Source organism: Oryzias melastigma, linkage group LG16 (assembly GCF_002922805.2).
Source record: "Oryzias melastigma strain HK-1 linkage group LG16, ASM292280v2, whole genome shotgun sequence".
In the NCBI taxonomy this organism is placed as follows: Eukaryota; Metazoa; Chordata; class Actinopteri; order Beloniformes; family Adrianichthyidae; genus Oryzias; species Oryzias melastigma.
Window position 1 is genome coordinate 7,571,310 of NC_050527.1, and position 13,973 is coordinate 7,585,282.

The 13,973-nt window shown below is 38.4% G+C and overlaps 2 protein-coding genes across 3 annotated transcripts in view; both read right to left on the minus strand.

Annotated features, from left to right (window-relative positions):
• Window positions 1-1,429: 1,429 nt before the first annotated feature.
• Window positions 1,430-11,612, minus strand: tars2 (threonyl-tRNA synthetase 2, mitochondrial). Of its 2 annotated transcripts, none has more exons than XM_024268170.2 (18): window positions 10,685-11,612; window positions 9,273-9,439; window positions 9,061-9,175; window positions 8,780-8,901; window positions 8,554-8,662; window positions 8,308-8,372; window positions 8,148-8,226; window positions 6,944-7,090; window positions 6,776-6,874; window positions 5,041-5,210; window positions 4,810-4,972; window positions 4,309-4,446; window positions 3,988-4,065; window positions 2,414-2,514; window positions 2,103-2,204; window positions 1,939-2,011; window positions 1,744-1,858; window positions 1,430-1,665 (listed from the first exon to the last, which is right to left on the minus strand). In XM_024268170.2, the coding sequence occupies exons 1-18, from the start codon at window positions 10,757-10,759 to the stop codon at window positions 1,523-1,525; spliced, it is 2,061 nt and encodes a 686-aa protein (XP_024123938.1). In that variant the 5' UTR covers window positions 10,760-11,612; the 3' UTR covers window positions 1,430-1,522. The 2 variants fall into 2 exon arrangements, with proteins under 2 accessions (XP_024123938.1, XP_024123937.1); XM_024268169.2 differs by having other exon boundaries at window positions 8,554-8,665.
• A 477-nt stretch (window positions 11,613-12,089) lies between these two features.
• Window positions 12,090-13,973, minus strand: part of rprd2b (regulation of nuclear pre-mRNA domain containing 2b) — a gene marked incomplete in the record, with an annotated part of 17,100 nt that continues 15,216 nt past the window's right edge. Inside the window, 1 exon segment of the mRNA XM_024268168.2 lies at window positions 12,090-13,973. Within this exon segment, the coding sequence (XP_024123936.1) occupies window positions 13,768-13,973 (206 nt within the window).

Sequence of the window (13,973 nt, forward strand, 5' to 3'; positions counted from 1 at the left end):
GGAGATGGGAACTGATGTCTGAACTGTGACAAGAACAGTTTCTGCAGATTGGCAGTAATTTATCAGAAATGTATAAAAATGGTGAGGAATATTCAAGCTATTTCATCCCACAGTTTCAATCCAGATACCAGCTCAGATAAGGAAAATGAAGATGTTAATGGATCTATTGGTCTGCAAGTGGATGCATCAGAATGGAGCAGATCAGTAACTTTGTGCTTCACCCATAAAATGCCACGATAACATGCTAAAAACAGGATTTTGTTAATTTCAGACACTGAAGTGTATTTTTGCAGAGGTGGAGCAGACGTTCAGCATTATTGTTATAGTTAATAAAGCAGCATACATGCCACATGCACTACAAACCAAACCCGAGGAGGAAAATGTAAACAGATCTCCATCTACAAAAAGTTTCAGTAACACTTATTTTGACTTTTTGTCAGATTTTTTATGGATATCAGTTTGTTTAATCCATAACATACAATATTTCTCCTTTTAATCATTACAATGCAAAAGTTACAGCACGTTTTCTAACATTTCTATGCATTATGTCATATTTTGCTAAAGCAAATTTATCAGCAATAACATCACATTTTATAGTAACCTTTTTCTGGTCAAAATGAAATTAAAAAAACAGTTAAATCCTTTATTCCTACATTTATTTCCAATAATGTAAAAATATGTCTTTTTGTAATTGTTTTTTCCCTTTTGAAGGTGATGCCTAGTGGAGTCTTTTTAATATTATTAGTGACATACAGTAAAGGGGGTAACTTGTTTTAAAATTACACAATTTTCATCTTAAAAATGATAAATTAGAGATAAGAGTTATATTATGTGGACAAGTAGCAGAAAAATGTTTTTTTTTCAGTTTATTATAAATTCTAATAATCACATTTTGTGCAATGCCAGAATTTAGTCATTTTTATGGTTTTAAATCCAGTCTTACGAAAGGACTTTTGAGAAGAAAAAAAAAGCTCATTAGTTTTGTTCCATCAAATGATTTCCTGATGAAAGTACCAAACCATCCATTCTCATTTCATTAACATTGATGATAAATGGCAGCTTTTATCATCTCTGGAACATACTGACTGTTTTGTTCTTTTTCCATCTTGCTGCCCTCTTTCAATTAAAAAAGAAAAAAAAAGTTCAATCCTCTTGACCTTTACCTTATTTTGTCTGTTTCCACCAAACACCAGTAAAAACACACAGCTGCTCCCTCTCCTATTTTAGTCAAATCCTCCTCCGTGTCCTCCCTTTCATCTGCTCTTTTGAAAGCATGTCTGCTTTTCTACTTCAAAATCTCCACATGACTTATGCAGACAGAGTTTTATTTCATGGATTTCAGTGAACAAATCGTTTCTGAAGCTGCAATACTCTGATATTTTATAATAAACGCCCACCTTTACAACATTGAAAAAAGTACACACTTTAATTCCTTACAGCCACATCTTTATTAAAAACAGAAATGTAACACCTTAAACATGCAAAAAAAAACATTTTTATTAATGAAAGATGCAATGATATTTCAGAACTGGTCCAGATTGCTCCTGGAGTCTCTCAGCTGTGAGAGAGATCGGAGCACTTCCACCACCGGCCTCCTGCCAAGCTGGTTCCCCCCTCTGCTGCGGACGTTCACCGTTCCACTCTCATTCTCCTTATCACCCACCACTAGAAAAAAAATGACAGAAAAACTGAGTCATTAAAGCTTTACTTGATATTAAAATGGCCTCAGATAAAGATCTTTACCAAATATGTAGTTGTACTGAGCCAGCTGAGCAGAGCGAATCTTCTTATTTAAGGTGGCACCTTGATCAGCGTTCAAATCCACCATGAAGCCAGCTTCAGTGAACTGCTGAACTACCTTAAAAGCAAAAGTTAGATTGACATTGAGTACGAGTAATTTATACTTAGTGAGGAGATTGAGAAAAAAAAAATACTCACCTGTCTGGCGTATGGCTCACTGTTGCCCCCTACAGGAAGAACCATGATCTGAGCTGGAGACAACCAGAGGGGCCTAGTTTGGGTAAAACGAGAAGTGATGAGGGAAGAGGTGACCACATTTCCTGTCTGAGAGGCACCATTATAGATGATGATCATCTCCTCACCATTTCCCACCAAAGTTTTCAGCCAAAATAGCGATCATTCTCTCCAGAGAGCCCAGAACTGCCCTGTGGATCATCACCGGTCTGTGCAGCTGTCCGTCTCGTCTGAGCAAAAGATCAGAGGCGATTGATCAGACTTCTAAACTACATGTATTTTCCTGTTTTTTTTTAATAACAAATATCATAAAATGAGAAAGAAAAAAAAGTTGAGCAGGTAGTTCAGGATTCTAACCTGACCACACAGAGCTGACCTGACGAAGACTCCTGAGCTGCTTTAAGCGCTTACAGATGTAGGAATGTTCAAACCCACTCACCCCACATACTGCAGGTCGAACCGGATCGGCAGCTGGAAGTCCAGCTGGATCGTGGCGCACTGGTGCTGCCGGCCGATTGCATCTTTAATCAAGATGTCGATCTGTGATAAAACACGAGGCAGGAGTTCATTGGCAGAAAGCTTCGTGCGAGTTCTGGTCTCCAAAATACTTTTTTGTGGACAGAACAGGTCGCAAATGGATTTCTTGGAGAACCTGAGCATCAGTGTGGCCAACACTCCCCAACTTTATATTAACAGAGAAAAGATTTAGAACTCCTAAAGAACCTGATAGTGTCTCTCAGAACAAATTTTATTAACAGAAGGAAAAATGAAGGATTCTGTTTCAACTTTCATAGAAGTTCATCTGCAGATGCTTCATGTTTCTCTGCAGAAGCAAAACAAAGAAGTCTTTGTCCCTCACTAATCTGTTCCGACTCTAATTATGATAATCTCAGAGGAATTACATTACACTATTTCATTCATAGAACTGAAGCCTTGTGCTGACAGCTGACAAACATACTTTTTTATTGGTTTATTTTTATTTCAAGAGTTAAGTCATGTGGTTTAATGAAAATAACTATTATAGTGTTCAACTATAAAGGGAAGAATCTAAACTTAAAAAGTTGAGTCACAGGGTATTACAATAACTCATAACATATTTACTAATATAATAATCAAAAGATATATTTGGGTTAATTATTACCTTAAAAATACAATTTTAAAAGCTAAGAAAAACTTGGTTGTAATTGTACAGGGACCCTAAAAGGACAAAGAAGTAAAATAAATAAATAAATAAATAAATAATAATAAAAAAAACATTTTTTTCTAAAAAAAAACAAAAACGTTTTTATGACTACTATCTGGGGAGCACCAGATAATGGACAGATTTTTTTTCTAAAAATATATTTTTTGGTGACTATTTGGTGCATACCAGATTTTTTTTTCTGGCTACTATCTGGTGTGCACCAGATAGTAAAAGGTTAGCACCAGATAGTAGCCAGATCCTATCTGGTGAGCACTATATACTATTTGGATTCTATCTGGTGCTCTACAGATAGTAGCTGGAATTTTTTTTTTTTTTTTTTTTTTTTACTTGGGTGTCCCTTTAGGGGCTCCGTATAACTGAAACAACATGCATTTGGCGCTGCGGATGGCTGTCTCGGTGTGTTGGTGTGCGTTGGGCACCATCATCACCAAGACAAATTCCTCGTATGTGCAATCATACTTGGCAATAAAGTTGCTTCTGATTCTGATTCTTCTGATGAGATTTATTTCTACTTAGGACTTGCAAAAAAAATAAAATTAAAAAAAAAAGGCTTGATTCCAAAAAGAAGAAGTAAAAACTGTTGCTGACCAAAAATTAACTGTAGGTTGTTGTTACACTACAAAATTAGTTATTTTTTTCCATTTGTATTGAAGAGTTCTATCATTTTTAATTATGTATGAACTTACAAGAGTACCTGACATACATATGTTGTGAACAGATGTCATTTATGCAGCTGAAATTCAGCTCAAACTTGTGCTGCTTGTTAGGAAACGGTCTTAAAATAAATCAGGATCTACCCGGTTACTCACCTTTGGTCCATAAAAGGCTCCATCTCCAGGGTTTAACTCCCAGTGTTCTCCAAACTGCTGCAGACTGCTCTGTAGCTGCTGCTCACACACAAAACAGCACAAAGTCAGAGGGAAATTGTGGTTTAACATGTTTTTGTAGCATTTTTCTCATGGAGGACATTTAAAAAGAAAATTAAGTTCAAAGTTGCATTTCTGAGTCCTTGATTTTTCAAATTGTGTGAATCAGGAGCAGACGAAAAAATGTGGTTTATAAATGCACAGTAGCTGCAGATTTCTGTTAGAATAGACGACGGGGTTTAGTGTGTAAACGCGCGAGCTCACCTGCTCGGCGCTGTCCCACAGCTCAGGCTCCCCGAGACACGGCGTGGGACGTGTGGACAGCAGGCAGTGGAAGGAGAATCCAAACACCTGATAGACGCTGCGCACAAAGTCCAAACAGGAAACGATCTCCTCCTCGAGCTGGAGAAAAACATCAAAAGAACAAAAGGGGAAACAGTGAGGGGTTATCAGTGATCAATAGAGCAGAGTTTAAACAGTGAAATTCCAAACAAATGGGGAAAAGAAGAGTGAATCAGAGGACAATGATCATCTTGTGGAGACAGTCTGGATTAGACTTTTGGGATCTCCGTGGTGGGGGGGTCAGGACATCTGGAGCTCCAGCAGCACACATGGAAGCTTCCTGTTCTAACGGACAAAGAGCCTCATTCACTGAAGAGGAAGCCTCCTGGAGTTTCTCAGGAGATGTTTGTCCAGCCTACCTAGTCACTGTATTCCTCCCACTTTTAATCTGAATGTTTAAAGATCTCTAACACTTTATTTTACCTGTTCAGGTGTGCAGAAGATGTGAGCGTCGTCTTGGCAGAACCTCCGGACTCGGGTCAGACCTCCCAGAGCTCCGGAGAGCTCGTTCCGGTGCAGGGCGCCGAAGTCTGCCCATCGCAGAGGCAGCTCCCGCCACGAGCGCACGCGCTGCTCAAACATGAGGCTGCAAAAGGGGAGGAGTCAAGCTGGTATGTAGACGCCCTGACGGGGCGAGAGGGCGACGGTGCTCACCAGTGTGCGGGGCAGTTCATGGGCTTGAGGGCAAATGTCTGAGAGCCCTCTAAAGTCACGGTGAACATGTTGTCGCTGTAGTGCTCCCAGTGGCCCGAGCGCTCCCACAATGCAGTGCTGTACAGGGTGGGGGTCACAACCTCGGAGAAGCCCCGCCTTCTGTATTCACTCTGCAGGAAGAATGAAACAGAAAAACTTTAAAGCTTTCAGCAAAACTGATTTTTTGCTTTTGCTTCAATTATTAGTTATTGCTACTTATTAGTTTGGATGTTTTGAACATGTAAACTTTATTAAATTACAGAAAGATGGATAAATTCCCACACTTAAAGTGTAGAATTACGTTTGACTAAAACAGGCGAAGATTTCAACTCATCGAGTGCATTTCTTGCTTTAATATTTAAAAAAATAGTTTATATTCAAACATGTTGAGATTAATGTGACTCATTTCCAGATTTTAATAAAACTGTACATGGCTGACATAAAGACCTAAAGTTAAGTCATTAAACAGATGTGATCTGAGGTCCTGCGGAGCTTTTTGAGCTTTGTGTGTCCATAGTTCACATGAATAATTTGCATCAATCAGGAAGTCAGCTTTGGGCCGGGACGTGTCGATACGATCAACAGGTGGAGTCCAAAACCAACAAGGAGGAGAGAATCTGACCGTTCTCCTCTTGAACTTTATGATATTTTTCTAATTTTTATAGAGACAATAATAAAAAAATACTCTAATTTTATTCCTGTTTTTATTTTTCTTTCCTTGGAACATTATGGGACATCATAAGCAGTCAAAGTGGGTCACAGAGAGACAGAAGTACCGCTGAAAGCAGCCTTCATTCAGACGCAGCTCCTGCAGTAGATGTTATGGAGCCAAATTGGGGCCAATATTATTTGAAACCCAAAAGCGAGCAAAAAAGAAACACTGAGTACAATCAAAATAATAATGTTGCTAAACATCAGCAAAAGAAAAAGATGGCAAACATGAAGAAGACGCTGTGTTTACTGTAGGGGTCGAACTCACATTGCATGAGAAAAAGTTAAAGTGCAAACACACTAACCATTAAGCCACGGAAGCTACAACGATGTTTTAGCCATTTTATTCAAGCATAAATACTTTTTCGACCTGCCTGTAACACAATAAGATGGCGCTAGGAGCGGGCTAGAACAGAGTTTTGGATGCACGGTTTGCACGTGATAAAACTCTGCTGCTTACACCTGTCAGGCTACGATAGTACAGACTAAACAGCCTTTTTCTGACCGTAATTATCACAGTTCTCAGAGTCAGTGAATGCACCGCGACTGAAGTTACACCCATCATCGATTTTGATTGGTCCTTTGAGTTAGCCCCGCCCCCATCTGCCAAAACATCTCAACATCATCTGTGTCTTCCATCCATTGACTGTACATGAGATGTACAGATATGATGGTACCTTGCAGCGATGAGGCTAAAAAGTTGAGACAGTAGCTCCTCCCACACGCGTCAGGAGTTTGTCAACAGTTTTGGTCAAAAGTCGAGCAGCAAATTTGACACGCAAATCATGTGTGTGAATGCAGCACAAGTTCCAATTAAAGGGTCAGCTTTCTGGGCTCAGAAGTGTCAATCTCTTTTCAACATGACTTATGGGAAGAGGTTTGGTAGAATCAGAACCAGAACTGTTTGCTTCTGCAACCTCTTCATTCCCAAACTAATCAGGCTGCTCAGCTCCCTGTTTCCTCACATCTCCCTAAAAAGGCTCACCTTAATGAAGTCTGTGAGGGTGTTGTAGATGTGGGTTCCTTTAGGAAGGAAGAAGCAGCTGCCCGGACTCACATCGTTGAAGAAGAACAGCTCCTGGTCCTGCACCAAAATATCAAAACAGGTTTGACAAAGAACTTCCTGTTCAGCTTTCTCCTCTTGAATTCTTACCGTCCCAATGCGCCTGTGGTCCCTCCTCCTCGCCTCCTCCTGCTCTCTCTCCCACTCCCCCATTTCCTTCTCTCCTGGAAACGCCACGCCTAACAGACGCCTCAGAACCGACGGCTCAGTCTGATTGGCCAGGGTCACGGAGGACAGCTGTGATGATGAAGGAAAAGAAACTCAGGTGATGAGTCAACAAATGACAGTAGTGGAACATGGGACAGGAAGCAGGACAGACACAGGGGCAGTGCTGATATTTCTAGTCTCTTTGATGTGAAATCAACGTTTGTACAGAAGCTGGTCAGTGTGGAGGAACTTCTCTGGATCAATAAAGTTAATGAATATTCCACGTTTGTCTCAGTAAAGAGATGCATCACACAGAAGTCAAAACTATTAGCATTATTAACATGTGACAGAATTTACTTTAATTGCTATGGGATTTGCTGAAAATGCAAAAACTATTTGCAAAATGCTAAATTTGCTCAAAGACTGGAAATTCCATAAAAGAACCATGAAAGAGCGCTTAAGTTGACTTAAATTTCAGTAAAAATTGTAGTAAAATTGCTTAAAAATCCCAAATACATGCCAATTTTGCAAAAATATTTAGTGTGTTGCTTGAATACTAGCTAAACTCCAAAATAGCCTAAAATTCCTCAGTAAACTAAGTTAGTCATAAATGTTAGCATGTTGCTAAAATGGAAGCTAAACTCTAAATTAGCCTTAAAAAACCTCAGTATTTAACAAATTAGCCAAAACATTAGCATGTTGCTAAATTATTAGCTAAACTACAATTTTTTTAAAAAATGACTAAAAGATTAAAGCATAGCCCATGAATATATTTAAAGGCTTATTGCTAATCTGTTTAAAATTTTGACATTTGTAGACTCATTGATTTCCTATAGGGTATCTTTTGTTCAATATTTCAAAAACTATAAAGTTTATGAATACCAGAAATACAAGCAGTAAATGTCCTGAACACGCCGAATGTTTTGATATCCAGATTACTGAAAGTGTGATTGAGAATTTATGTGCCGAAAAAAATGTACAGAAATGAGCAGAAGAATCACTTTAATGCATACTAAGCATTCACAGAATTATATCAATTTAAGCTTTAAAAAAAAGGGAGCAGAAAAGCTTTTAGTTTTTTGTGGATTTACTTTAAACACCTGAGCTAAAATGTGATAATAAAGAAATCACACGATCACAGACGTACTTGTAGCATCTTGAAGACCTTAAGAAAGCCCGTGTGAGGAAGGAGGGGGCCGCTGCACACTGCTAAGCCATCTCCACACCTGTGTCACATGAAAGAGATGAAAAACGTTATCCAATGAGTGACAATCTAAGAAAGACGTCCACATCTGACAGGTGCACACCTGTAGACTGTAATAGTGGAGCCATTCATCTGATCTTCAGAAAGCTGCAGCCTCATAGTACTCCCCTGAAGCAAAAAAAAAAGAAAAATTAGATGTCACCAAAAAAAAAAAAAAAAAAGCATTCATCGGGTAGAATATAAACAATAATCTAACATTGGAATAGGACAAGAGAAACTAAATTTTCACATACTGTGATAACTATACAGAATATTTGCTGTTTAAACAGATGCAGCAAAAACTACTCACCTGGAAAAGTTCTTGGAACTCCTCAGTATTCAGATCCAGCCTGGACAAGGGAAGATTGAGAGCTGCTGCCGCCTTACATCTCAGCTCCACATCCGTTAGAGATAAGGCACTGCTAGATCCAAAAGAAAAAAACAACAATCAGTAAAGGAAAAATACATTTCCGACAAGACACATCTGAATATGTGTTGTGATGTTTTAAAAAATGAGAAAAAATTGAGTATTTCACCCGTCGTCCAGCACATGATCACAGAAAAACCCAAACGCTGAAGCTCCCTCTCTGCACACCTCAGCAGCAAATGTTTGTTCCAATACGCCACTCAGGACACACGCTGCAGTCCTCCATGCTGCCTGATTAAAATATTAAAATAGATGTCAAGTGTCTTTAAAATAAATGATCATTTCTGTCTCTTTGCATTCAAACAACAATTATTAGAGGTAATAAGATTTGGGTTTTACAAAACTGAGGCTCACGTTTTAAAAAGCTGTAAAATTTCAGGCTGTATTTACCAGTTTTCCTTCAACTGTGTCAAACCCAAGAAGCTGCAGTTCACAGTCTGCCTCTAGAGGTCGCCCAAGCTCCCAGAGCTCCCCATTCACTTTACTCACCAGAGCCCCTTTTACCCTGCAATTGGAAACACAAGGACAAAGCTGTACCCTCCCCCTAAAAAAAATACAAAAAAATAAGAATAATAAAAATCCACTGTGGGTTGTGGATTTACCGCACACTTTGTGCAACTGCGAGAGGCGTGGTCACAGTCGCCGTTCCCTTTACAATCCGGCCATCGCCCACATGGATTCTGAGAGGCTTTTCTGGGACTCTTTGATGAGCTCGTTTGGACTTTAAAGACTCAAAAACAAGCAGACGCTCAGATGAAGATGGTGACACCTGCAGAGGAAAGAATGAGTCTTAATGTGTGCAAGAGTCAGCAGCAGCAGAAATAAGGTATCTCCCAGACACATCTCAGGAGGTACAAAAGCAAGAAAAAATAGTGACCACTCAAAATCATTGAGAATGCTTTTTCACTTTTTTTTAAAGAAGTCTATATATCAATTTTATGGTAAAATCTTGGCAATAATCAAAGATTGGGCTGCATTCATTTCTGTAATACTACTTAATCATTCCTATAAATTTGAAACATGTCTAAATTGTGTTACACTGCAAAGTTATTTTTTGATCAAAACTTTCGAAAAGTACAAAATTATATCCATTCAGGTCCTCTTTCAATAATTCATTTAGGTCAGAACTACTTTTTATTCAAATTCATGTAATTATATCCATATAAGTGATTCATTGCAGTTGGTGTGTAAATATTGATGTAATGATTTTGTTTTTGTATTATTTCTAGAACAAATGTATAAAAAGGAGAGCTGAATTGCTGCCTGGTGACCCATTTTGGGCTCTTATCCTGTTCATTTCTGGGCCAAGACTGGATTTCAAAATAAAACTAATTTGGCTTCAGGGGAGGTTGCCTTTTAATTTAGTCATTTTATGCATGTAATACCTGAAATAGTCATATGATATTCTCAGGATTACATTAAGAGTAAAAATCTTTTTCTATGTGACTAAATAATAATTTGCTTGCATGGTGTGACTTGTAAATTTGTATATTATAATAAAGTTTTTTGCTTAATTTAAATGAAGAGTATAAAAAAAATCAGATGTATTGCGTTTGCCCGTAAATATGAAATTGAATTTACAGTACAAAACCAATGCAAAACCCATGCATCTTTTGGTAATAAGAGTAAAATGTTGTCATGAGCTTTACAAGTAAAATAAAGTAGATCTGATATAATGTTTTCATTATTAAAGTAAATTTTCCAAAGAAATATAACATGATTTCGGCAGGTTTGTGGTTTACAGCATGTGTAACTCTTTATAGAATTGAATGTTTTTATTGATCTAATAAAAATGTGAACTGCCTGTCAAGTTGGGAAATCCCCAATTATTACTTAAAACAAATCTGCACGAACTTCCCGTTTTCAAAACAAAAGCCGAAAAATGAAAAACTGGAAAATGTAAATAAAACAATGATAAGTGACAGACATGGAAGTGGATGTCCCTCCACTGACATAACAGTGCTGGAAGCTAACGCTAAAGCCGCTCCTGCTCTACAGAAATAAACCGTCACACCTTGCTGTAACCGCGGAAAGTCACGCGTGCTGCCGACCCACAAGCGACCAACCGAACCAGCCGTGTCACCGCCATCTTCACCCGGCTAACTACACGTTTATCCACACAAATGACACATAACTCTCCCCTTCCATGCAGGCGGCCATAACACCGGAAGCATGAAGTCAGCGGGCAGGGTGACGTCGTGGTTGTAAACCTGTGACGCAGCCTCGGCGCAGCGTGCGCGCTCCTCCTCACTGGAGCGCGCTTCAACCCCGACGCTGCGCATGTGTATAAACAAACATGACACCACAAGTTAGAAGCGTGGTTATTCACATTCCTGCTATGAATATAAATCCATACCGCCCGTGACCACAGCGAGTTGTTTATTATCGGGACACTTTTTTTAGTACAGGAAACAAATCACGACGAGCAACAGGCTAAAAATTTAAGCTTCTGTCGCGAGATGTTCACTTTTAAGACACCTTTTGCTGCAAGTCGGCATCGTTTGGTGTCAGAAACATGTTCTTATCGTCTAATACGAGAACCAGAAATGTATTTTTATAAAGACTAACTAATTTGTTATTTAAATAAAGAAAAATAATTAGTGCAAATGGTAAATAACATATATACTACTGCAGGTCAGTCATACTCCTAGCAGTGCATTTATTTTGAAGTGTTCGCTGCACTTCCGGTTTCAAGATTTACTTGAAACATCAAAATAAGAGCCAAATATGGCAAGAAACGGACGTTTAGGAGAATACTGGAAGATGAAATGCCATGTAATTCCACTAGAGGGAGCACAGGATCCAACAATTCGATTAAAGTCACAGTAAAACCTCTCTGATATCTTTATCCCCCCAAGACAAAGATGAATCAGACGCTTCAACATGGACACTACTCTTAGTAGTGTTTCTGTCTGTTTTCATGTTAAGATGTAGTGGGAATAACATGGNNNNAAAAAAAAAAAAAAAAAAAAAAAAAAAGGGAAAAAAAATCTCTCTATATTTTAGTAGGGACTTGTGCTGTTTTACAAAAGCATAAAAAATTGCTCCAGAATAATAAAACCTTAATTTGCAGTTGACTAATTATAAAGAAACAAGCCAAAAAGTGCCACCAAGGACATGAGCAAAAAGCTTTCGAACTATATTTAAAATAAAAAGATTTAAAAAATGCATTGTGGGTAGAGCATGACTGTAGCTCTATGTCAATTATCCATACTGGAATTTTAAATTTCCCAAAAAAGGCGTAAAGAAGTTTGCAACAAAATAAATCACAATTTAAAAATGTAAAAAAATTCTAAAAATGGGATTAACACATAAAAAATTATAAATCAGTGTACCAAATACAATGTAGCCGTCAGTCAAACGCAGAACGGCGGCTGCAGGATGTGTGCGTCACACCAGAAAGGATTGGACACTCAACGATCAGTGATACAACATCATTGATGAGAACAGCAGGTAAAGTATCAAATACACACAGCTTCTTCAGTCATTTCCACCAACGTATCCTACAGAAAAAAACCCTAAGAAATGTTAAGTCCTCATATGTAACAACTAGTTTGTAGTAGCTCCAGCATGTTGTTAAAGGTTTAATAATAAATGGTAACAGTAAACATCATCCAACAATGTAGTAGCATTTTACATTTTTACAATGTAAGCTTTTCACATTCAAGAAACAACAGAAACTAGCATTTGTGTTTAGCTGGCATTGGAACTAAAGAATCATGGGAGAGGAAACGATGAACATGTTAGAAAGAGGGCACCACTTCCTGCGAAACAGGGAGAATTACTGCCTTAAAGTGGACTTCTATTTTTGTAAAATCCCATGAAGACTGGAAAGGTGCAGAAATGTTTCTAAAGATGGAATTTCAGATTAAAGAATGCAGAGAGAAGGTCCAAAACACCTGGAGTGTCTCAAATGAGTATGAATTTGCTTAAAGATGATAACTTGAGGGATTAACCAAATAAAGTAACCCCACCCTGACCCAGTTTAATTAAAACTGTGGATTTTATTCGTCGGTACATGAGAACCCCACCTACTTACTGAGCATCTCAAGTGACTCATTTCTAGTGCTTAAAGCATTTATAATAAAAATGAGATTACATTATAATGATCTGAGTGGATTCAAAGGGAAGGTTGCCAAAAAAAAAAAAATAAATAAATAAAAAGAAGCTCATCCAAGGCCTCGATCACAGTGACGGGGTGCGTGAGTAAAGCTCCTTTTACATACCAGGAAAAAAAGGCTTGAAGAGAAAAAGTGGTATTATATCAAACACTTTTTATATTTACAAGCTCAGAAATGTACAGTGGGAGGAATAGAAAGAAAGATTGAGCAAGAGAAGAAGAATATTTACAAGCCTGTATTTCAGAAATAAGAACAAGTGAAGCTAAATAGAAGAATATTTAAAAAAAATACTATTTTTGATGCACAGCACACTTATGGAAGAGGAAATTACTTTGGAAAGTATTTTTTTTTTTTTTAAACACTGCAGTCACACAATTTCTAAAACTAGTTTGACATTTTGGGAAAAGCAATGCCTTTCCCAGGTGATATTTATCCTTTAAATATAATTTAGAAACAAATTAGCAATAGCAAAGCTAAAAAAAAAAAAAAAAAAAAAACTTTTGGTCAAATTCAATTTTAATGCCTAATTTGTCTCCACCCTGGCTTATAGTTTTGCAGTTGTAAGCCAAAAGACATGATTCCCAAAATGTCAAACCACCTGATTCCTCAGAATTCTCTGCTTCACTCTGTAGGCAAAGTAACCAAACAGGAAGAACAAGTTGAAATGCTTGAAAGTGAAATGTCTGCTTGAACTAATTGTGTTTTATTCATATTTTAATGTCACACATTTATTTATCTCGTCTATTGTTTGTGGAAAACGGAAGCTTTTTCTCTTTGAGCACTACATTATGTAAGTGATCACCTGTGAGGTGTAGCGTGACAGCTAACCAAACTGAAGCCAGTTATTTACACACAGCCTAGCGTCATTTTAATAGAACAGAGTAAAGATATGTGGGCTCATACCCGCAGGGCTAACACACACTGCACTCTTAGTTGTGTGGCTTAGACTTCTCAATGGGCTGTCATAGGCGACACTTCAGTAGCGTGGGGGCACAAAAGGCCTCTTCTGCCCGTGGAAGGAACCTCCAGAGAACGACGGGCCAGCACGTTTCCCGCCGCGGAACCCGCCCCTGGAGGGACCTTGAAAAGGGCTTCGGGCTCGCAGCGGCGGCCTCTGCGGCGTGGGACCGGACAGGATCGGGGGATGAGGAGAGGGCAGGTTGAGGAGGGGGACGGGGTTGG